This window comes from Atractosteus spatula, chromosome 9, assembly GCF_055471065.1.
Source record: "Atractosteus spatula isolate fAtrSpa1 chromosome 9, fAtrSpa1.hap1, whole genome shotgun sequence".
NCBI classification, from domain to species: domain Eukaryota; kingdom Metazoa; phylum Chordata; class Actinopteri; order Semionotiformes; family Lepisosteidae; genus Atractosteus; species Atractosteus spatula.
In genome coordinates, this window is record NC_142714.1 from 7,857,175 (window position 1) to 7,882,776 (window position 25,602).

The 25,602-nt window shown below is 40.9% G+C and overlaps 1 protein-coding gene across 1 annotated transcript in view; it reads right to left on the bottom strand.

The window, feature by feature from the left end:
* kcnh5b (potassium voltage-gated channel, subfamily H (eag-related), member 5b) overlaps positions 1–25,602 on the bottom strand; it is a 96,444-nt gene that overhangs the window by 19,296 nt on the left and 51,546 nt on the right. Inside the window, exons 8-10 of the mRNA XM_088925469.1 lie at positions 16,164–16,363; positions 12,860–13,112; positions 5,173–5,369 (exon numbers count right to left, since the gene is read on the bottom strand). Of these exons, the coding sequence (XP_088781595.1) occupies positions 5,173–5,369; positions 12,860–13,112; positions 16,164–16,363 (650 nt within the window). The remainder of the gene's footprint in view (positions 1–5,172; positions 5,370–12,859; positions 13,113–16,163; positions 16,364–25,602) is intronic.

Consider the following 25,602-nt stretch of genomic DNA (forward strand, 5'->3'; position numbering starts at 1 on the left):
TGAATTGCAGACTTATAGACAATAAATCGATCTGGCCTGTTGTTGCCCAAGGTGAACACGTGTTGGATCGGTATGTTATTGACGGTTTAAAAAATGAACCAATGATTTGGTTTATCAGTGTTGGAATTACTCACTCTTTCTTGACAATCTGCCACCTGACATTGTCAGGGAAAGTAAAAGATACAATGAGGACCGGGCCGTGTTGTCCCTGCTGGTCTCATACATCTTCCTCCCTCTTCACAAGCCAGTATGTCGCAAACTATGAATCGGTGGAGGGTTTAAACACAGTGGTTGTGTTACAGCAGGGCTTTGTGAGAGCACGTCCTCTGCAGCCCATCAGAACTGAGGTGTCTCCTCCCTCTAAATGAGGCTGTTTGGATTGCAGACCGGTAGAAAGACAAGGGTCATTTACAGTATATGGGTAAAGTACTTCAATCAAATCTAACAAGGTTAGAGTGGGAGCTACATCAGCACACGAGCTACAAAGAAACATGCAGAAGAAGTTATCTCTGCTTGTTCCTAATTAGTCTAACTACATGGAATACAGGGTTAGTTTAAGTTTGGGGGTGTATGGGTGGCTGAGTATATGGGGAGGTGCAGAGTATTTTTTGCCTCTAGAAAAAGGGAGGCTAGCCCCCTGCATAATACAAGACCCTCAGCAGGGTCAGAGGGATCCATCTGAGCGCTACCTTCCTAAACATTTAGAATAATACATTTCTGTTAGTTTGGCAATCGTTCTGTTCTTTTTACATTTTAAACTTGTCACAGTAACGTCTCTTCCTGGAAACCCAGCCTGTGTAGAATTCTTCGGCGATCTAGGGCAGGGTCTTTCGGCTTGGCAGAGGTCACCACTGGGAATAGTACACTGTGGGCCAGGAGCCTGTGAGCTATTAGCCGAACATCAGCAGGGGCAGAGCAGTTAAATATACCTGTGTTTACCGTTTACAGCGCTGAACTACGGTATTATCGATATGAAATTTAAAAGCTAAGCTTGTGTGAGAGAGATGAGTTCACAGCCAGGAGGCAAACCTGCTGGTTCAGACTCCCACTAACTTATTCCACAGGAATATATTAAATTAAAAACCAGGTTTCAGGGCTAAATTTAAGAAGGATGACTTCATGGAGAGAAAAAATTAGAGGAGCAAAGATATTAAAATTTTAATCTCTTGAGATTCCTCCTACGAGATAGACAGCAAAGAGATGTATCTGAGCACTTCTTACAATTGCCTCAAGCTTAAGGAACTGAAAGCAATATCTAAGCTACAATAAGAACGTATTAAACTTAACAGTGAAATAACCTTTATAATTGTTTGCAGATCTTTTAAATCTCCATTTTAACTCTAAACATATTTTATCCCATTAATGCAGAATGTACCTGCTGTGGATTAGTTAAAAGATGTAAGTTTTGTGAAGGAAAATAAAGAAATATGATTGCCTTCTATAAAAAGCTTATCAATGTAGGTTGAATCGTTTTCAATTTTTCATTTTGAATGTGGGTCTTAGGAAATTATCTAAATATGTGAACATTCCCTTCACTGCCTGTAGCACGTGTTAGAGGTACAACTTTCTCCAGGCTTCTCTTTAGAGTCATGAAATTACTGCATTGTTAGACAAGCCCTGGAACCTTGATAATGTTCATTCTTGTATTTTTCCATTTTGTAATTTAGTATTACTGGTTTAACAGTAAATAGTTGAATCCTACAGTACTTGCAGTCGTGACTACACCATGAGTTCAATGTAGTCCGATAAGAAAAATAAGTCACTATTGTGCTTAAAATCAATGATAATGAGACCAATTCTTAGTGGATGCTGAGTACTTCTGCAACTTCTGTACTGCACAGAGAGAGGTTAAGGATCTGTGGACATTATCCACTGACAGCCACCTGTCACACCCATTTTTTATAAATATATAAACACATTTATTTTTCACTTCACTGACCTCATTGGATTCAGCAATTGTGTGTTTTTCCTTATCTCTCAGCCACAAACCCTGCAAACGCACACGGGGGGAGAAGCAGGAAGTGTGGACAGACTCCTCCCATCTGCTCATGTTCAAGCCCCTCCCCTTTTAACACAGCACAGGCACCACAGCTGAATGCTGGGACTACAGCACCAGTCAGAAGAGGGGCACATTCCTCGGCAACAGCAGCACTTGCCCTCTGGGCTACAAGCATCGCTTTATCGCTGTGAGAGCTCTGTCCGACTAATTCCTCCCTACCTTTCCCACTACTCCTGGGGGAATCCTGTTCACAGACAGGTCGGTCAACATGAACAAGACTCTGACCTGTGATCACAGAGCTCAGTGTGAGCTCAGCTGAACCACTTGGGAGGCCCCTGGATCATTCATTTTCTTACACGCTGCATGCTGCATGGCACCTCACAGGAGAGTTAGCACCATTGGGCGAATTACTCATTTTGCACTGATGTCACTGTAAACATGTAGGGGCTCAGCAAGCCACTGGTTCACCCATATGACAGATATCTGCCCTGGTGGTACTCTGCTGCCTTGGGAGTCCCTGGCACAAAAAAGGTTCCGATCCACCCTGCTTCATCCACGTCGGAAAGACAGGTCATGAAAGATCAAGGACCATTAACGTCCATTTACAGTACCACAAGTCAAGCTCAAGGTCCAAATCTGAAATCCAATCAGCAGAGAAGTTTAAAAAAGCTTTCAGACAAGATTTCTTCATATCATTCTTAGCTGAATTAGAAGTTTAGAGCAAAAGTGTTTTTCAGACTGCTTTGCATTATAACAGTGATAAAAGTAATTCCTAAGAAAAGAAAGGTTTTCATGGAAACGAAGACTTTGACTCAATACTCTCTGTAATGAATAAGTTATAATCTTGAGAGCAGTGTGGTTTGTGTGCAATATTCTCTCCCTAATTTAGTTTGCTTCTCTCTGCTCTCATACTTTAAACATTTTTTTGTTTCATGTGGTGAATTTGTCTGCTACTAGGAAATGAAGCACAAGCACACAGAGACTTTGACCAGTCTCAGCGGGTTTTAATGTACAGTATGTTAGTGAATAAATAAAAATAGGTAGATACCCTTTTCAATGTATTGGGGATTCTTTATTTTGGTCACCGTGCTTATCAATGATAACTATGAGTACAAGTTAGAGAGCTTGAACAGATAAACAGAGCTTGGACAGTTACAATGTTGTTTCCCAGTGAAGAAAAACCATTACTGAACCATACGGTCCCCTGCAATGATGGCTTGCTGTGCTACAGATACATTATCTCGGTCATTATCAATGAGTCTATTGATTTCCATTTTGAATTTCGAACAACTGAGAGATCCACCTGCACCAAAGATAATTAGTTCTATTGTTTCATATACTCCAAGCCAGTGCCTTCAAAATGAATCCTAGTGCAAGCATAAGGAAAAAATAAGGGGTCAGCCCAAATATACAAATTTATGATCTCTGTTTTTAAAATTATATGAACCTTCAGCTTCAAAATGTTCAGTATGGTTTGGGCATTGATGCTATGTACTGTACACCTCTGACTACAACTGGATATGCTTTATCCAGCCATATCTACTCATTGTGACAATAGTTCCCAACTTTTCACTCTTCTAACAAGTATGTAATTTAGCAAAGATTTCCAGATTCTTCAAATATCATTGCACCATTCTTCTTACGGTAATAAATCAACAACTTGACTTCCTCCTTAAATAGTCTGTAACCAGGCATCATTTGCATTAAAACTGTTTAATTTACAGTATCATTCACTGAGCTAAAGTACATTATACAACAAGTAAGACAACTTCAAAACACCTCTAGGGAAGCTCATGATAAATGGAAATCTGAAAAACAAGATTATTTGTGTCTCAATTATGTTTCTTGCGATGATAAAGTGAAGAAGGCAATTCGGGAAGCTCATCAATCTTCAGTGACATACAGTAGGGAATAAATTCACACACACAAATTTAAGAAAACTAACTCTGTACTTCTAGCAAAAAGCAAAAACAAATATTAACATTATCTATCATGGACAGCTTTGAATCCCACTTACACTCAACTCAGAGGAAGTGAATTATAGCCAGGCTTTAAACGCACACTGTTTTATAAACACACAGGTGGAATACCACATTTAGAAAACCTCCCTAAATGTCATCTTGACAAATTCTTCAGCTGGGGCTTGTGAGGTGAAAGCATTTATCATGACTCATCTAGGCTTTAATGGAAAATAATACTTTTCAGTTCGGCGTTTACTAAATGCTTGCCTAAAGTCTTCTGTCAAAATTAATCATTTATGGTGTTGGGTACAAAACGAAGATTTTGTACATGACTAGTTTAACATTGTATATATATACAGGGGCTTCAGGCAGGGACAGACCACAGGGTTAGTCCACTGTGCTAACAGTGACATATGTCAGAATTATGGGAGGAAGTAAGACCCATGAAGTGTCCAGAAACAGGAAGTGACCAGAGACCCCAGCAGCACTGTTTGCATCGTACAAGGTCAGGAGCCTGAACAAGACAGGCGCCCTGCTCTTTCTTCAGTTGTCATTAAAACTGCTCCTAGCGTGACAGTGCATTCTGCTGAAAACACACAGAAAAAGATGTCCTTGTGCTTGACAGCATGAGAGCGCTGGTGGCGATGGAATATCACGGAAATTAAAAAGCTCTTATGCATTTTGGCAAAATTGGTTCAGATTTAATTGTTTGCTTCATTAGCTAAGTGAGCATTCCTGCTGCCTCTCACAGCAATCGATTACACAACAAAGGAAACTGGAGAGCTACTTTGTGAGCCATAGCTATACAACAATCTCGAATTAGTGTGCAAGGGATAGGTAAAGACTGTCTGGGAATGCAGAATACATTATGTCGTGCACATACAGTAGGGGAACTGTCCAGAGGTAAAGCTTGTGCAATTCCTCCCACACACCCAAGTTGCTTCGTGTAAATCAGCCATTCAAATCAACATCCAATATAGAAAGCAATCTGTGGTGATGTTGAAAAACATACAGGATGACGACACATAGCTTTTATTTTTGGAGCAGAAAATGTTGGAGGTGTTAATACTCAGAGCAGAGGGTTTGTCGGTGTTGCAACACAAAACATAACACTGATGTAAAAAAATGTGAAACCCACTATGGTCCTACTGGAACAGTGAACAGTGTGACCCCCCCCCCCCCCCCTCTGCAGCAGGAGCCGGGAGGACTTACCCTCTTGCGGAGGTTGCAGGTGAGGATGAGATTGCGGGAGAAGGAGTTGGCGAAGGCGGTGTAGAACTCCAGCACCTTCAGCAGGGCCTCCCTCTTGATGATGTGCAGGTCGCAGTAGGTCAGCGCCCTCACGTTGGCACAGGCGTGGGCCAGAGTGGTCTCCTTCCAGAACACGTCACCGAAAACATCGCCCTTTCCTGGGTGGGGGTGAACAGGAGAATAGGCAGCGTCACCCATGACCACCCTCCGAGACAACATGGAAGACGAGCCCTGCTGTCTAAAGTCTGAGCAGTGGCGACCAAAGGCAAATCTCATGTTGCCCCAGAACACTCTTATAAATTGATTGTTTCACTTAAAAATATGATCATTGTCAGCAACACTTTAACAGCTGAACAGGATTGATCAGCTTTTGCTTCATTTTCAGTCTACTGTAGGTGGTGTTTTCAGCCCTGCTCCAGTGCCTGGTGAATTGTCACATTTCTAATAATCTACATGCTGATCGGCAGAGTGCTTTTATTAGAATATGTGTGCAAACACTGTGTGAGCGATCTATTTTTATTATAAGTAGAGCACAGATTCATTTTGAGCTGCGAAGTCCTGAAGTCAACAGATGTGACTCATTGTGAATCCAGTGTTGACCACTGTAAAAATCAAGGGACATTTGTTGTGGTTACAAAAAGGTAATGGAGCTAAATAACCATTACTGTAGATGAATTGCTTGATCCATATCACATATCAAATAAATTGGTCTTTATAAACATTTACTTTATTTAATGTTCATAGAGAAGGTCCATATTTCAGCTTTTCAGAAGATGACTTTCATGAGTGATTAGCCTATGCTGAAATTAATGTGTGCACTGAAATTAAATGAAAGTGCCGATTCTTGTTTTGCAATTAATGCATCATTAGAGACAGCCTTGCCTCCTTCTAAGTGTTATCTATTGGTTTAAAAAATGCTGAAGAAATGATGTGTGACAGTCTTCTGTGCACATGCTTCCTCCATAGCTGAGTCTCTCAATACTGAGTCTTGGCAATCTTAGACAAAAACATAATTTACAAAATATACAGTACATGCCCTGAGCACCAACAATTAACTCAATATCTTGGTCTGTTTCCTGCTATGTTAACAATTTATGCTGTTATCAATATATCTTAGGGCAAGGAGAAATCAAATATGTTATTTAGCAAACCTTCACATTGCTAATAATTGTCAAAAATGGGATCACAACCACCCAAGGTACACCATTCATGACCAGCCAAGGTGAAGTGCTGTAATAGCTAAGCTCAGAATACATTTAGTTGTATTTCTGGCCCTCCGACAATAATCACATTTAACAGCACATTACCTAAACTAGCTACCACTATTTTATTTCTTAAGACTCTTATTTTCTCATTGTATATCACATATTCATACACACCTGTGACTCAGTTAAAAAGTAACAACTATACAGTATGAGACTATCAGGGACAGAGACCCAAGTTTAAAATTCTGAATGCAAGTATTGCTACGCACTGATTCACCAGTCTGGTCCATGAGGCGGCTGTTGGTGTTGTACATGGTTATCTCAGTGTGTCCACAGACACTGCACGGGGCACGATGTGTCAGGACACACCAGTACCTCTCCTATGTTGTGCTAGCAGAAGGCATTGTTTGTGTCTTGGAAATGTACACTGAATTTTTTTCATCTCATTGTTTTTGAGACTGACAATGTCCTGTAGCAGTGTGCTGCATATATTTAAGAGCAAACAATTATTATTCAAACAGTACTGTGTACCTAGTGTATACAAGCTCCTTATAGCCTGTTCTTGTCATATGTCAGAAGCTGGGCCTGGACGGTACAGGGATGGGAGACTCCAAAGACAGTCAAAGGTGCTGCTATAAGTGAGCTGGATAAACCAGTAGAGGGCGCACTTCCTTCTGGACCAACGACTAAGTATAGCTACAGGGGACTCTATGCTGTAGGATTAGTTAGTCATGATACCACTGCGCTATGAGGAACAGTGGAAGTATTAACAGTGGTTACCAAATTCTACTCTGGGATTAGACAGTCTGGTCCTGCTGAAGTTGCACCTTAATTTAACCGGTGCAGAGATTTCTCACTGCTCTGCCTGATCAGCTTTGTGGTGGGCTGCTGGTGCAGAATGGCTGCTGCACATCACCAGGTGGGGACTGCACTTCTGAGGGGAATGAAGTGAAGTGGGTCCCCCCTGTAAGTTCTTCTTCATTTATCTTCTGGGATAAATGCAAGGAATTATTATTAATTATTATACAATGACATAATACTTTCTGACCTGCAGTTTGGTAAAGAATCATCTGCTTCTGCACATAAAGGTGGGAGAATAATAGTCTTGACTGAAGATCACTGTCATCATAAAAGAAATGGCATCTTAACCTTACTGTTTTATTTCTTTTAAATGTGCCTTACGGGGAGTCAAAACAAATGTTAATAGCTGTGACTCCACATACACAATAAGCAGAGCAAGAGAGAAAAATAAGAGTTATAAACACAAGTCATGTGCCTGTAACTCTTTCTGGATCTTATTCAAAGCCATTAATTTCAGAGCGATTACTACTGATCTGCCTCGTGTCAGCATTCTACAGAAATTACAAATCACCTAAATGAATCTCCAGCAGGGCAGATGAAGGCACAGTCAGCTTAACTTTTTCCAGGACATATATATATTGATTCCTCCTTACAGAACAGGCATTTCCTTAATGATTTAAAAAAAAACTTGGCTGTTCGAGGTTAACTTTCATGGTTAAAAGTGATAGTTAAGAGAGTCTGCATTTATCTGTCTTAATTTCATACATATAGCTGTGTAATGTCAGCATTTCTGTGAATAAATCTGAAGGGACTGTTTCTTACACGTACTGTACATTTGTATCTGTTCTTATAAGTGATAGAAAGGAAAAACATAAGAGTGCTGACAGGAAGAAAGAAGATGTGCACAGATGAGTTTGGGATAGAGCTTGCCACTGCACCACTCTTCCATATTCTAATTTACAGTTCTCCTGTAAAATGGATCACTCTGAAATAGCTGATACAGTTTCAATTAGACTCCAAGCTATAATATAATGTGGCTTTTGCTGACTGCTGTAGAACCACAGACAGATTACATCTGGCATACCAGAAATAATTAATTTAATAGCTTTATATAGCTGTAGGTTCCAGACATCAAATCAAAAGAAAACTAAGGGCTGACTTAAACCCGGACCGAAACTGCTTATAACCTTACTGAGATGAGATCCCTCTACGGTATTCATACGTAAGGCAGTACAGTCTTGCGTTAGAGAAAACTTCCCTCTCCTTTCAAGGGTTAATTTAAAAATGTACAAATGTAAATGAATAAGAACTCACATAACTTGTGTTTCCTTCTCAATGACACATAATCACTGCTGAGTCATCAGGAAATAGCAGACATATCCATCGAATCTCCACCTCTGCCTCTGGCTCACTAATCCAAAACACAGCTGTTCTCTTTGCAGTTTGCAAAGTGCTGCAGGTTCATCTGCATTGCTTGTGGGACGTGACTGAACCACAGAACTTGCAGGAGATGCAAGAAGTGATGTTCCAGTGCGAATAGTGTAAGGTTTGATCTGGCCAAATTGGAAATTTGGTTTCATCTCAGTACATGCTGAAGAAGAGAGCCACCTGTTGTCTGGAATATTGGTCACCAATGTCCCATCATTCACAGCCGTTTGCCAGCTACAATCATTGTCTGCCTGAACTATTTTATTGCAATCATTAGTCCTGTGCTATTTGGAGATCTGAGAAGTAAAAACCTGGTCAAAAGTTCTATTGGATCAGTTCAATTTATCACGGATTTAACAAACCTATAAAGACAGATAGGGACTCTCACAAAACAGCTGCAGGGAATCCTGATTTAAGTCCAAAATGAACAAGCAGTGTCAAAAATGTCATTGTATAATGTACTGTATATTATGTTGGTTCTAAATACAGGGGAGCCTCTCTCCCCTAAACACGACATTTACAGTAAGGTAGGAGGATGTTCTGAAGTTTAAAAATAGATCGGAAGGGGAAGAAACCTTTTCGCCTGTCTGTGTTATTCCCTCTGAAGAGGCCTTTTTTAATGCATTTTAAAACTCTGTTGATTGTTGATCTATGTTGTGACTTCTTGCATCACTACAGTAGGATATAACACAAGAGCGAGATTCATCTACTATCGCCCACATACTATTGCCCACCATAGCAAGGGCCATAAATCATACAGAAGTAAATCTAGAAACAGTTCCCTGTTAGCAATGTGCGTATGTGTTTCCTCACAACCAGGATATTCCATATCGACTCATCCCTCACATTGAGTTCGGATAATTCTTCCAAGAGAGTCGGCTTCTGTTTAGACATGGTTTGTGTATTGATGCAGAGCCCTTAAATTACTTGTTTACTGTGGGACAGGACACACTAAGAAATATATCTGACCCAAACCGCAGTTTGGAATGGGAGATGGACAGGATCAATGAGATCGATGGCAAGAGCTGCTGCTTTCCTCAAGGGCCCTGCACATGTCTGCTTTGATGTTTAAGTGTTTCTGAGGCCCCAGAAGTCTGACTTCTCCAGAGGGGACAGCACATGTCCATAACGTGCATGATGTCACGAAGGAATTCCTTTTTACAGCAAGTTTCCTTCATATATCCCATTTCCTTAAACAATTAATGCCCTCGGTGTTTAGGAGAAATAAAGGTTTTTTTAAAGTGACAATTAATTCTTGAAGTGTCCTGAAAAACGCAAGAAGTGGATGATTTCATCAAAAAAAAAATCTCCTCCCTTAGCATTTATTAAGCTGTAAAACCACATATTTAGATCAAACGATTTAAGCAGTGAACAACTTTTAGTGTAACTCGTTGGGAAAGAGAAACTTCAAACCAGTTTTCATCTCCAAGTTACGTGTGGAAAGAAGTGGCAGAATTAGTGCAGCCACAGAGGCCCTAATAAAACCCTGTTTAAATCACTTTACTGCCTCAGTCTTCATATCCACCTTAAATTACAATAGCAATTGTAATAGCAATTGTAATTTAAAGATTAAATTAATCTTCTAATAGCGATATCTCAGAGAAGAATCACTTTATGGACTGAGTTAGAATTAGTGTTCTCTAATTCTGCATATTTTTGCAATTTGGAGTTATGATGACTTATTTTTCATTCTCAGCACAGCAGTAATTGAAAGACGAGGGGCATGTTCTTGGCATCTGCCTACGAGACCACAGAAACGTTTCAGGTCCCGGAAGAGTATCGCCCATTACAATCTGCTGACAAATTATCAGTTTGCTTCATTAAGAAAGCCTGACTGCCATAGTTGTGGCAATTAAATGCTTTATCACACAGCAATCATGAAATGAGAGTACAAAATTATGAGCTGTTGATTAAAGACACCGAAGAAACAGTAACGTTAAAGGATCGTCTTACAAAAGAACTGATTTCTCTTCCAAAACAGAGTTTATTAAATCAAAATATGATAAAGGAAATTTTAATTTATAAATACAAACCATAAATTGAGTGGCTTATTGTCAGATAAAGGCGAATCAAATTCCTATTCTTAAAACAGCAGTCTGCAGGGTTAAAAAAACTGCGAGTGGTCTAATACTTGAATACAGCAGTTTGAAAAACTGGGCAGGGGAAACATTTAAGCATTAAGAGTAGCCTAAGCAAAAAAAAGTGCTTACTTACAACCATCTTCAATATAGCCATTGAAAGCTTCGAATTGATATAATAAAATTTTATTTAAAGAACTAACTGCGGAGGCATTCTTACACTTTAACATCTTGCAAACACCAGCTAGATCCTTCTGCCTGTTCCACGGTTTTACCAAAACATTAAAGCTCTACTCGAGCTGTTTTGCTGCCATTGTTGGAGGGGGTATAAATACGGCTGGGCAAGAGGTGATGTGGTTGGCTGCTTTTCAGTAGAGCCCTTGGACAGTCTGGGAGACTCACTCTGGGACCCTGATCCTTGGCAGTCGGCTGCCGCAGCTGTAGCTGGGTAACCGTGTGTGAGACCACATCTTCCCACAGCTGCTGTACACAGGCCCTCCTGAGAACCATGGCCCTAGAAATGCATGCCTCTTATTCCATCAGGGCGGTGGAAGTGCATTCTGGTTTGCCTCCCGTAGAAGCAGCCCAGAAGGAAAGCAAGAGAAAAGGGAGGGTAGCACAGTGGTAGCACATGTCCCGTGATCAGAAGTGGATCTGCTTAGCAAAGCAGGAGCAGAACGAGCGTGGAGAAGTGTTCAATCATCACATCAGTTTCCCTCACGGGATCAATAAAGTTGGGGCACTGGGGACCTGCAGTGCTGTCTGTGTGGAGTTTGTATGATCTCCCTGTGTTCTTTGTGTGTTATCTCTCACAGTCCAAAGACCTGCTGATAGGTTAATGGCTGTGGGGAAAACTGGCCTTGGGCTGAGTGTGTGTGTTCGCCCTACAATGAACTAGCGTCCTGTCCAGGGCGTACCCCGCCTTGCGCATGTTTCTTGCTGGGATGGAACAGGCTCCGGCTCCCCTACAACCCTGAAGGGGATGAAGCAGCTAGAAAAGGGATGGATAGATGAGCAGAAAGACGTTAGTAGTAATTTGCTATTCTGTTTTAAGAGTTCTGTTCATCTTGTTCCATGCAGACAACAACTCCCCTTCATTTTCTGGGATTTCCTGGCGAGTGCACAACGATTCTGGATTTAAGGTGCTTCTTAGAGCAGCAGCCCTGCTGTTCATCTCCAGCCTGTCAGCCCCTTAAGGCTCCTGGGGCCAAGATGACTGAATTAAACGATCACACAATTAATCCCTCAGGTGCTGGCATCCACACAATTACTGCTAATGAGACTGCTGGGCCTCCCAGAGTATAGCAGGACATGTAATAGAATACATTAAATATTTTGATTTATGCCCAGGGTTTCTACAAAATTCAATCTAATATGCCTTTATAAAGGTTTAAATTGCAATTTGTTTTAGTTTTTACATTATTCAGAAACAGGGTGGTATGGTGGCACTGTGGTTAGCATTACTGCCTTGCAGCACTGGGGCGATGGGTCCAAATCCACACCTGGGATGCTATCTGTGTGGAGTTTGTTTGTTTTTCCCTTGTTTGCGTGTGTTTGCTCTGGGTGCTCTGGTTTCCTCCCACAGTCCAAGAACATTCTGGTAGGTTAACTGGCTTCTGGTAAAATCAGCCCTGTTGGGAGTGTGTGCGTATTTGTGTCTGTGTCTGTTTGCCCTGCGATGGACTGGCGTCCCGTCCAGGGCGTATCCTGCCCTGCACCCATTACTTACTGAGATTGGCTTCAGCTCCCCTGTGACCCTGACTTGAAAGAAGCACTTAATGGATGGACAGATGGATGGTATTCAACAATATTTATAGAAATGTACTGATACAGCAAATGAACAGTCGAAAGGGATTTGCAAGTTGGAAGAAACTAGCTTTTGATTAAAAAGAAAAATGATCTTCTTGATACGTGTGATGATGACCTTTAACCTGTTACTGCAGACGAAGGAACTTCTTTCTGGAGGTTCGAGACCCTAGAAGTTATAACTTGCCTGAGAACTAAGGAAAAGGATTATTTTTGTGACAACGAGATGAATCTCAGTTTTGAGAGAACGGAGTGAAGATTTGAATTTCCGCTTTAATGCAGCAGACAAAATCAGGGGTGCCGTAAGTTTGGAAGACTCCCGCAACTCACCCAGGATGGCTATAACCTCGTCGTCCTGGATGACTTCCAAGGAGCCCGACACCACGAAGCACAGCGTGTCCACACTCTCGCCAGCGTGGTAGATGAGGTCCCCAGGAGCGCAGTGGATGGTCTGGAACTCCACGGCCAGCGAGCGCAGACAGCCGTCGCTGGCCAGCCGGAAGGCAGGGTGCTCGTTGAAGACCTTGCGGTTGAGGTGCACGCAGATATCAGCCCGCATGTCCTTGGGGCAGATAGACAACACCTGCAGGGGAGAGGGGTAGGGGAATAGATCATTGCACACCAAGCTGCAGTAAGGAAACAGGCACTGCAGCAGCCAAACAAAACTCTTCCCACACTGTCAAAACCATTCAAGCCAGTGGTGTTGCTTCTTGAATGCAGGGGACTGCTGCTTTGCAAGTTTATATGTACAAACATAATTTAGGCTGTTAAAGGCAAATCCTGAATTAACTTCAATCCTTAAGTGTTTGGTTAAGGTGTAAACCAGAAGATCCTACAATCCCCCAGGATCAGGAAAAAGTAATTGACAGCCCCATTCATTTGAGTAATTTGAGTCTGCTTTTCATTTCACTGGGCTTTTAGGCAGAGGTCTAAAGAGAACCCATTTGTTCTTCACGTATCTAGTACTTCCCTTTACACTTCAATCCCAGGAAGAGAGACCATACAGCACCAGATGTTTTAGTCAGAAACAGTGTCTCTGTCTTTGTTGATGTGACAGATGACAGCACAGCAATCTTCATTTAGACAATTAAAATACCTTCACCTTGACAACTTATTAAAACACACAAAACACAGGAGTGAAAAGGGATTTAGGTCACTAATTAATGCTTCCTTTATGAACTGTACACAGCATACAACTCCATGGAAGCAAACAACACTAAACAACATCACAAAAGCAGCATCTTCTGAACCCTGAAAAGACAATCGATACAAAAGGCAATTTCCTCCTACTTAGAAAACTTGCAAAATAATACGTAGGAATGTTGCCAGCACTTTTGTGATGCAGTTTTACATTTATGCACTGCCATTCAAATTGGCAGCATGAAGGGATTTACTGCGTTTTTGTCATGGCAGTAGAGGGCTGTCAGAGTGGTGGAACAACAGTGACAAGCCCACGGGGCTGAGAACATAATTAAAGCACAGAACGGGCCACCCAACCCTTTTCTCCATTCTGTAAATACATTCTGAGAAATAAAGACGTCTCTGTTTATGATAAAGCATAACAGCTCCTTCCAATCACAGATTGCAGAGATTGCTGAACTGTTCGTCACTGTGAGATGCTGTGGGTTGAAGGGAAGTGAAACTAGGTGAAATCTACTCCTGAGTCCCACTGACAGGCACATCCAGCAAGGAGCGAGTTTGAAAGCCACCAGAGCTGGGGGTGCAGTGGGGATTAATCACACACTACAGTTCAGGCAATGGACTTTAATGGCCCCTCTCCCACCTCCACACACACTGCCATGTGATGAACTCCCTGAAGGAATCTTCTGTCTCCGTTTTTGCCCGCACATTCAGGACACGTAACTACTGGCACCCCCATCTCTGGCAAGTGGAATACACTTGCTTATTCTATTGCTTATAACTAGAATACTGTTCTTTAAACCACGCTGATTTGATGGTAGAATCTAAGTTTGTTATATTCAACCTAAGATGTTGTAGTTAAAAGTTCTGTGCTAATCTAAAAAACGTGTGAATTTTGTGTTATTTCTACACCTACTGTATGTAGAAATGCAGAGAATAGTATTCACTACCTACAGTACATCTTAGATAAATTAGATCAATAGAAATATGACATTATCATCAAATAAGTATAGGTTAAGAAACAAAATAAATGTTTTAAAATATAGTGAATACCACTATTGGAGATATACTTTTACAGAAATTGTACTGGCACTTTTTTCATTTTCAAACAGCTTTACTGCCTAAAGCTATTTTTGGCACAGCTCGTCTTTTTCCCCCTAATGTTCCAAATTATTTGTGCAAACAAGCAGTCCTTTCTGCAGAAATTAAGTACATTTAAAAAAAAATCCTCCTAAGAGATAATTCCTGCCAGGAGTTTGAATATAAAAATAAAGTGCCCGGCACAGTATTTTCTTTAAATTATAAACTCTACATTAAAAGTCGCTACTGAAAGCAGGTTAATGCTTTTCTCTTTTCACATGCAAATCGAGAACATTAAAGCCGCCACACACTACAGATTTCTGTGGGGTTTTCACATTTTCACCCTCCTCTCACAGCTTCGACATAATTATTCTAAAATCTTTTATCACCTCACAGGATCAATCAAGGAAACCGCTGTGACGCTGTGCTTGAAACCCATAAACTGTACCCTACGTTCTGAAGGCCCTAGAAGCTTCCTACCCCCAAGTCTCTCTTCAATCACTATTACGTTTAGGTTCATGAATTCATTTTGAGTTTTAATTGTTTTTCGTTACATCTCAGCTGGAGTGGATTAGCTATGCAGTGTTGCTTGATTGATGGATTATAGATTCATAATGCACTACATAAACAACAGAAGCACAGAGCTCCGAACATCTTCTGCCATGGGCTTAATGAATACGGGTGTAATTAAAACTCTACTGGATTACTTAAAGAAAGCTAAGCATCTCTGCACCTTTTTAAAGAATGGTGTGTGTTTTTTTTTTAAGTATTGGTTATTGAAAAATATCCAATAAACCTGCTCTGTTCCAAAGTCTGTCCAATGGATTTGTTAAATCACAGTGGAATACGACTAAATGCTATTAGAAATCTCAAATAATGTGTGCTAATCTATTACAGGACATGGTCCTAACATTTCCTTTCGTTGTTCAACATAACCCACAAAGGACAAGGGATCTATCAATGAAAATTATCAAGAGGAATTTACTGACACGGCAAGTTTCCCCTTCTGCAAATAAAGCTCTGCAAATACCTTCCTACCACCAAAGAGCAGGACTCCCAGTCATTACCGAAGAAAGAGCTGATGCTCACAAATTCAACTGGTTTACTGATGTCCAAAACATACATTTACTGTACAGCTTTGTATATTGGTCACTGTGTCTAAAGGGAGAGAAAGCCGTTAAAAATGTAATATAAATGCAGTTACTATTGGACGCTAGGTGGTGATGAAATTGCCTGTCATTGCCAATATATGTCCAATCACACTAGATCTGTCAGCTTCACTTTTTTAACCCAGTTAGAAAGAAACTGGGTTACTTCTGAGAGCTCTTAATGCACCTCTGAGACTGGCACTGGCTGGCACAGGCTCTGCAGGGTGTAGGTCTGGACTGCGAGGGATCGTCAGGGCTGCACACACCTTCTCTGTGTCGATGCCTTTCGACATGGACCAGGTGGACACGATGTAGTCCATGACGCGCTCGCTGAGGCCCTTGGGCACCTGGTAGAGCTTGAGGAAGTCCCGCACGTTGTTGAGCATCTCGTGGTACCGGTTGGTGTTGGCGTACATCTGCTGGAAGATGGTGGTGACATTCCCAAAAATTGTTGCATACAAGAGAGCTAAAATAAACCAAAAAGAGGCAAGAATAAGCATATTACTGGGCCCACTGGGATATGTGTTGAACGGAGTGTTTTAGGGAATAGAGACTATACAATGGGAAATGGCTACGGCAGTTAATAATCAATAAACTACCAGTTAACCCACAAATACATAAATGCCAGTTTATGGCACCCCAGTGTTCAAATCTCGACTAATTTGGATCCAGTCTGAGTTTCCCACACAAATGAGAAAGTTCAAGCCTAATTGGCTCATAGCCCAGTGCATTTTGGGGGTATGTAGTCTCCTGCGAAGAGCAGTAAATTCTGCACTCCATTTAAATTCTAGAATCTAGGTTAAAGAACCTGAAATGACTTGGCTCCACTGTGTGAATAATGCTCAGACTACAAAGCAGAACAGATTATTGAATCGTCACACTGTATTTTAGGTATTAGGAAAATACAAATGGTAAAACATGCAGACATGAGCTTTTTAACATATTCACATACTGTATGAGGCGAGGTTTATTTGACAACTGCTGTAAACCAGGTTCAAAAATAGCTGAGTCTATTTATCTGTTTACAGAATATAACATGGCAATTTAGAGGATTTGGGATGCTTTCACTTACTTTCACTTTTATTTTTTAAATCTGTGCAGTTTATTCGCTGCTCCTGTTTTAGTGTATACTGCAAAAAAGGCGGAAAACTGGGTGAGTTTATTCTCAACCTTCCCAACACTGTTTTACTGACAGATATAGACACAGCTCCCCCGTGCAATGTTGCCATAGGAACGTGACCAAAAATAGTTCTTAAAATAATTCAGTCATTTTCTTACAGGGAAGAGGAACAATCTGAGAAACAGCTTTAGGAGGCAGCTTTGGCACACCAGCAGGACCTTAAACCACTGAACATGATGCAAGCAATTAACTGTTTTGGGGAATTAATATCATGCTGAGCTCATTAGAGCTTGGCAAAGGGAGCGGGCGAAATTTGCTTAGATTTTGTTTTTCAGGGAGGAGGAGTAATCATGAGAAAAAAAGTAATCTATTCCCAGCTACTCCCTCTCAAGTTACTACTAATCTTCAGGCGCTCCGTCTTTTGCTGGCAGGTCTAACTGCAGCCCAAAAAAATCTCTCCGACCGAGTTGGAAGGAGAAAGGAGAGTCAGAGAACTACTAGTCTGCACTTGGTTGCACTCACTGCAGTCATCGTTCTCAAGGAAAGAAGTGATTAGGTCACATTTCGCTAGTGTAAGAACTGACGGCGCAGTCAGACACTTCTTCTTAGCTCTAAAACCTGCTTAATTAGGGCCCCTTTTCCTTTTTCTCTGGGCCTATGGGCTCCTGTTTTCTTTCCAAGTGCCTTTGTATCAGCTGTCTGTATCTGTTTTCTTCTTAAAGCACTAATACAAAATGTGTCAAAAAAGCCATCTTTAGCATTTTTTTCTGTTTTCTTTGTAAGCATCTGATTGCATCACCCTGTTCTCCAGCCTGCTGCCGGTGCAGTGGGCTGTACAGGGTATTCAGCAGACTGAGACTGAGAGCTGGCACCAGGCTTTGACGTGGGTCATCAGAGCCAATGTACAGCACCACTGGGTTAAGCCAGTTTAGGATTGCCACAGCCAACTGTATAACTGTATAACAAATAATTGCTCAGCTTGTGCAAGTCAGACCACTTTCATTTTTTTAAACATGCACTCGATGAGAACAATTATGTACAGCACATCGTGACAACTAGTCTCACATTTGTACTTAAAAATATAATTACAATAAACTAATACTGCTTATTCCTGGTAGCAAAGCAAAACCTAGTATAGGTGGGCACAAGGTGGGACTATACCATGGATGGGAAGCCAGTCCATTGCAGAGCAGACTGGGACACACTCACTCATTCAAGCACAGCATAGAGGTGCTGATTGGCCTTCCCAGCATGGCTGTGGTAAGTGAGACGAAACTGGAATACCGAGAGAGAAGCCGCACAGATCCAGGGAGAACATGCAAACTTCACACATAAGACCTCCCTTGCCCTCATCACACCCTAGACCTAGAGCTGTGAGGCAGCTGACTTCCTGGTGAGGCAATGTGCTTCTGTAGCCGCAGCAGGCTGCATAAGACTATGGTCAGAACCCTGCACAACGAACATGGCATTCAATAGCAGAGCTTTGTTGTTCTGCCAGATGAGGGTTGTTAAATCCTGGTCTTCATGTTGGCACTACAGACTCAGTGCCATGAGATCACAGTTTGACCCCTTACAAGTCACACATGCTGAAAGTACAGTATGTAAATAAGTCCACATTAACTGCTGGGTTTTTCAAGCTTTTAACCTAATTTTGATTGAATCTGCCTAGATAACATTGTTAAATTATATTAAATATAAATGATTTAGTTGAGTTTTTCACTAGAACCTGCAGCTTGTAAGATCTGAAACGCATTGAACTACTATGGAATGGGAGTCTTAATTCCATTCCTGTTGAGTTGGACAGTGGGGCCAGAGGAGAGGGTGTCCTGCCCAATCAGCTGTCACAAGCTCACCCTGCCTGTCTGACAACAGCAGAGAGGACAGAGAGTGCAAGGCAGATTCACAGATCCCTCATGCAATGTTATTGCAGGCATTCTCACTTACAGGCACTTTAATTGGCAGCGCTACTTTGATGACTGACCCTGGACAGCCAGCTGAGGAGCCCATGCTTCAGAGCTGAGCTCATTTCATTAATTACCCATCCGAGCAGACGGCATGCACAAGTGCTCCATCACGAAATTAGTAATCACTGCAAAATGGCCACCTGACAATCCACCAACTTCAGCAGAAAACTGAACAGTTACTGCTTTTAAATGCCATTGCAATTTAATGTAGATTTAATGTTGGTGGCAAGTGTAATTGAAAGGTCACAGATCTTCAAAGTGTGAAAGTTATTTCTGAGAACGGCTATACAACAATTGATCTGATAGGTGAAAAGAAATGCACATTTTAGTCACACTTCTCTAAGTCTAAATTCAAGTCTCTAAGTCCCTCTTTCAAAATGATTTACTAATTGATTTATAAATCCTAATCTAATTCCCAATTTAATGCCACATATATGCACATATCAAATTGTATATACTGTGATTATTCATTTATTGCATGCATAATGTGAGATGAAACAAATTGATCTATACATGTTGCTGTCTTCATTGCTGTTGAAAGACTGTATAAACATATACAGTAGATAATTTGTATATGTAGTAGTAAAGTAGTATGCTTATATTTTCTTTTTAATTTTCTAGATATCTCTTAAAATAGAATAATCACCTGGTGTTATAACACAATTATTTGTGATCCTCTAAAAATGTCCCCATAAGTAAATGTCCACTTCTAAAGCTGGTTTCTTGGTCTACAATGAGGTTTGTTTAGTTAATGATAATTAAGATCCATAAGAGGCAACGGGTTTATTCCAGGCTGAAAAGAAAAGAAAGGAAACACAATGTTTCGGCTGTGGAGCCTTCTTCAGGCCTTCTTCTACTGTATGCACTACAATGCGATTGTGAATGTCTCTATATTCAAACCATTCCAAGCATGGGAATATAATTAAGCTACAATACAAGTCTTGCAGTCCCTGTAAGTGTCTCCTTATTATTGCTGAAGCAATAAAGAATAAGGATAATGTAACCCTAACTGGTATCTTGTTTCTTAACAAGTAATCAACATTTTCTTGAGAACAATCTCATTAATATAGATCTTGAGAGAGAGAAACCACAATTGCTTATTTCGGTGGTGACAAGGCACTACAGTCTATGTTTTGTTGTTGAATAATTATGCATTTAATTTTTAATGTCAACTATTTTAGAGACCTGTACTTGGTTTTATATTTGTTGGTCTAATTTACCACTCAATAGCAAGAATTTGCATAATGGTTGTTACCAATAGTTATAGGAAAATGTACATGATGGACATTACAGTAAGAATATATCCATCTAGTCCAATACCTCTAAAATTATAACTATGGACAGTCTTTCTAAGTGAATAAGTTAAATATTTTCACTTCTTCTCAGACGTACATATTGAACTACATAGGGGCTATTTGAACACTTACTACCTACTAATACACCATTTGTATTTGGTCTTTGAGAATATGTCAAAGTATAAGAGTCATGGCAGGAGCCAGTGAGGCTTGACATAACCTGCTGTACTTTCACAAATCATCAGGGAGTTCTGGAGAATCGAACCCCTACCTATGCATACGAAGTAAGTATCTGTATGATCAGGAGGGGTTTTGAGTGCAACGTGTGTGTAATCAATGTCTCCATAGCCAGATACAGCATAAAACTGGCTTCTGACATGTTGATGCTACTGCTGATTTGTGGGACCCTGATCTGAGGAAGGTGAAGCCTTTTCATGAAGATAATCAGCTGCAAGGTGATGCCTACAGAGGGTCCTGTCTGGTCACTTGTGACTTTTAGGAACAACGCAGGAGCACAGAAGGCCAGCTTCACGTCTGGCAGTATCCTACAACCCCTGATCTGCAGGAGTGCAAAGATCTTCCTGCAGAGCTTCTGCAAGGTCGATTGTAGCTGCCCCACCCAGGTGCAACTGCAGTTCCCTGAAACACCACTTTTTTGTTTTTCCCTTAAACCAGTTCCCCCAGCGCTGTTTCACTACTGGTTATGTTCCTGATAACTATTAAAAGACACTATTTTTCAGCCGGAAACAGATTCCCATAAAATTCATTAACAATTATCATTGTTAATTATCAGAATTATCATTAACACTAATTTCCTTTCAAATTCCTATTCAGGCACATATCTCTGAATGTTAATGCGTTTGTTAAGGAACACAAATTTGGAAATCAAATTAGCACAATTTCTCATTAACAAAAAACACTTAGCAATCTTTTGAAAATGCCAAAATGTTTTATAAATAACAATTTGCTAATGAACATTATTATTATTATTATTATTATTATTATTATTATTATGTCTGGTGGGTAGCTGTGTCAGTATGCATAGGCTGCAAAGGTACTGTACAAGTAATAGGTTTAATCCAAGAAAACAGATCTTCAGAAGAAGGATCCACATCCGAAACATTGTGTTTTCTTTCTTCTCTTTTCAGCATGGAATAAACCTATTATTATTATTATTATTATTATTATTATTATTATTGATAATCCCCTCCGAGGAGTCATCCTAACATCAGAATCCTTCATGAAACTATGTTACATGTCTAGTATCACAGATCAATGTCAACATGTTTCTGGCGTCCTGCTTCTGCATTATCATACAGCAATTCAAGGAGACGTTAGCTGACAAAGTTAGCACTGGCCCAGATGAAAGATTCGATTTTTCAGCTTCCACCAAAGCACAGAGCAGCTGCATTAAGTGGAAAAACTTTTCATCAGCAGAATCGGCATGCCACAGGATTTAGAAGAGTGCATCTATTTTTTATTAGATGGTATTGTGGAGTTTGCCTATTGTTATACTGTATAAACCACTTTATTTTTACATGGGCACTGAGGCGACAAGATGTTTTAGAAAAATCTAAAATTCTGTTTAGCTTGCACTTCCAGGTAAAATCAAAATCCCACCTTTTCCTAAATTTCCACTCTCAGAGTTCTGAACAATTTTTAGATGTATTTACAGACCCTCTATTGACAGGCCACAGAGGCCCACAGGCCTAATTTATGGCTTGCTCCTATTTACCCACATGATTGTGCTGAGAGACTGTGAGTCAGAGCTGCTCTATTGAGTTCATATATACAGTTAATCAAACAGCTTCTCTTTTAAGCAAACAAGGCCAGTATTTTCAAGTCTTTACCTGGGAAGCTTGTGTGAAGTGAGGAACAGCTCCTCTTTCAATCTTCCTGAGCTTGCACCTGAAGGGCCATGTCTCTCTCATGGCATCTCACTGTATTAATTGCCAATGCTTTTTATATGTTTTTATACTGGACACAACGATTTCACTTTGGGTCATTTACTTTTTCACCTCTGTCTTTGTCCAGGTGTAACCGGAAATGTGCTTGGAAGTCCTTGCACAGAGCAGACTCTGCTCCAGGGTATAACAGACTCATACGCAGATCTGAAACCTGAAGGTGGGTTTTGGGAGCTGCCTCAAGACAAGGCCAAGTTGCACTTGGACAGAAGTGAAAGGGAGCTGCTAGGAAACCACGCACTGCAGCAGCCAGAATCACGATGAATGCATTGCATTCAAAGCACGAAATTCTTAAGACTTTTAGCTCATTACTGTTGGCAGGATCATTTGGGAATACACAGCATGTCCCCCTTGGTCAGGTAACACCGCCAAAATAACTTATCGATTTTGAAGTCAATCGTGACGGGAAGGTGAGTATTGATTTGGTCCTGGTCCCCACGGGAAGGAGATGAATTTTCAGAGAAGCCAAAACACACTTATTATATGAATATGCAATGCTGAAATGAATGAGAGCGATTCTGCTGTTTTTCTCAATTTTGCCTTCAGAGTGTAACCCAGATGGGAATGCTCGTCTCTGTTATGCAAATCTAAAGCTGTCTTCTTCCTCGATTAATGAAATCAAAGTTCCTCAGGTTTTCACCCATGTCCAGTCTTCCTTTCGCATTGTGAAGGCGCCGTACTTGATCGAAGTGAAACCCCCCACAGTTCTCACAGCTATACTGTAGATCTAGATGGCAAGACACCACTGAAGCAAGTGTTTGATACACATACTGTATTTCACACACCAATTAGAGACTTGTTTTGAAGCCAATAGCAGTGGAGTGACACCAGTACATTCCTGTCTCTCACTATAACTACACTCCTTCGGTAGAGATCAGAGAACAATGCTCACTATTTAGCCATCAAGTCGTGACCTCACAATCATTGCACAGATCCTAACTCCATTAAACATGATTTTCGAAAAAACCAATACATGAAAGCCCTTTTTGTTGAACCACTGGAATTGAAATTCTGGGAGTTATTTAGCAGCTCTGTCTATTTGCATAATTGAAGTAGTATCTAAATTGCAAGAGAATGCTCCTGATGGTGGCTCCTAATGATGTTTTTAATTGTCTTCCTGCGAAAATGAAATTACTGTGGAGGAGCAGAAGTGTGTCCCATGAAGATACCCAAAAGGACAAGACTTTCAGCAGCTGTCCTCGTGAAGGGGCTGTGCAGGGCTAATCACATTTCACAGAGAGCTCATCTTTGCAACTTCTGTGTACTTTAAGATGTGTGTGTGTGTGGGGGGGTATTAGGAGATGGTTCTGTCATCTTGTTTTAAAAATGAATACCATATTGGACTTCCATGTATAACGGGAAAGATAGGGCACGCAGTAACCGTCTGGGGTGTGCCTTGTAGTTTGTGTGAGGAATGAGAAAGAGGGGAATCAGAGGCAGAGAGAGGGGCAAATCAGGTCCCTGAATCTTCTGCCATCTAAGTCAGAGTGTTTACAGCAATTGCTGACTCAAGATCATTCCTGGTTTCTTTAATATTTATCACACTTTGCTTGAAGGCAATAAACACACCTTACAAAAAACGATCAGAGCCACATTCCCTTCTCCGTGTGCATCACTCCTTCTTCCCTGATAAGTTCAATTAAGAAGTGCAGCTTTTCTTTTCCTCTTAATTATTCTGAGACGGCACATGGATTAATATAGTGCTTGGGCTGGCTTATTTTTCCCTTGCACGAAAATGATTTTCGTCTTTTGCTTTGAATTACGCTAAAAAGAGCCCCCTTTCCCGCTCAACAACTTTGATTAGTGCCAGGTGCCCGAGAGAGATCAGCTACAGATCCTAATGATTTCCGAAGTTGAAAGCAAGCAGCAGCTAGTGCACTGCAGTTTTCTTTGCCACCCACAGGAGAGCTGGTGGGATGTCCCACCTATAAAAACCCGGCCCCCAGATGCATCAGTACATCAGCTCATTGAAGTCTCGCTGCAGGACAGCCAGTGTGGGGAAGGAAGAGATCAGCAGGATTTGTGGAGGTGTTTATGGATCAAGATAATTAAATCATTGGTAGCAGGGGTGGTAGAGGGCTGCCATGTGAAAAGAGTGCACTAATGCATTTTATCTGCTTCACACTAATAGGTTTTATGTTGCACAAAACCAAACAAATTCATTTGCACCGGGACTAAATTACCACTACGCAAATACTGGAGACAATTAAAATAATAAAACCAACCTCTAATCTACTCTTTTTTTCAGTCAGAAAATCTTAAAGGACAGAAGACGTCTACAGGACATTTGAAAAAACAGCATTGCTCTTTTTAGTTTTGTAGAGTTTATGTTATATACAGATGCATAATAAAAGCACAATGGCCTGTATTTTACACCAGTAGATCATTGGACACAGACGGTAGTGTCATATCTTTGGAAAAAAATAAACAGAGCTCACTAGTTCCGTAAAACTTCCATCTGCTCCATATATGATGTTGAGATTGAGTTAAAATTGCCATAATGAGTTAATTTGGACTTAATACAAAAAGCCACTCAGAAAGATACGATTTTAAAAACAATGAATGATATGACTGTGCCCCACACTGCTGAGTCTCTCTGTGGTAGCTCAGATGACAAGGGCGTCTAGCTCCTGACTAGAAGGTCTCAGGTTCAACCCCTGGTAGCGGCAAGTGATTTAGATTGTTCTAATTCCTTCCAGACGGCTCCCACGTCCACTCAGCCTGCTTTCCAAATGGGTACCGGGGGTTAATCCTTCTGGGGGTAATAGGCCGGCCGGAGCGTGATGCTGACCACATCACCTCCACCTCCAGTGTTGGATGGTCAAGATAAATGGTGGCCCTTGCCCCCCATTCCCCCCTGGGCCTTTATGGCCTGAAAAGGGACCTACTGTACCTACAGTACCACTTGAGTAATGAAGTTTGCCTCATTGCTACTGGTATGATTTAAGGCAACTTGTCTGTGAGGGAAGTTGTCCAATGAATCGGATATTGTACTTCAACAACCAGCAGAATAGTCCAGAGAAAACCAAGAAACTTGCTCTGTGATTGACAGGCCATGATGAGCAGAAGACGGTCACCACATCAGCCCAGGACCGTCACATCTGTCTGATCCATCTGCCCATCTGCATAATCCTTTCCAGACTACATCGGTTACAGCATGATTTCAGGAAGAAATAATCTTCTTTAACACAAGAACACCTTTGGTGCAGATCATTAATACTTAGTGATATATTGACTAAACCTTTGAATCAAGTGTCAATTTTCCAACAAGACAAAACCAGAAGGCATATTAATACATATGTACTAATTTAAAATGGGTGGCCTTACATCAAAAATAATTTTTCATCAGATAAAATGAATGC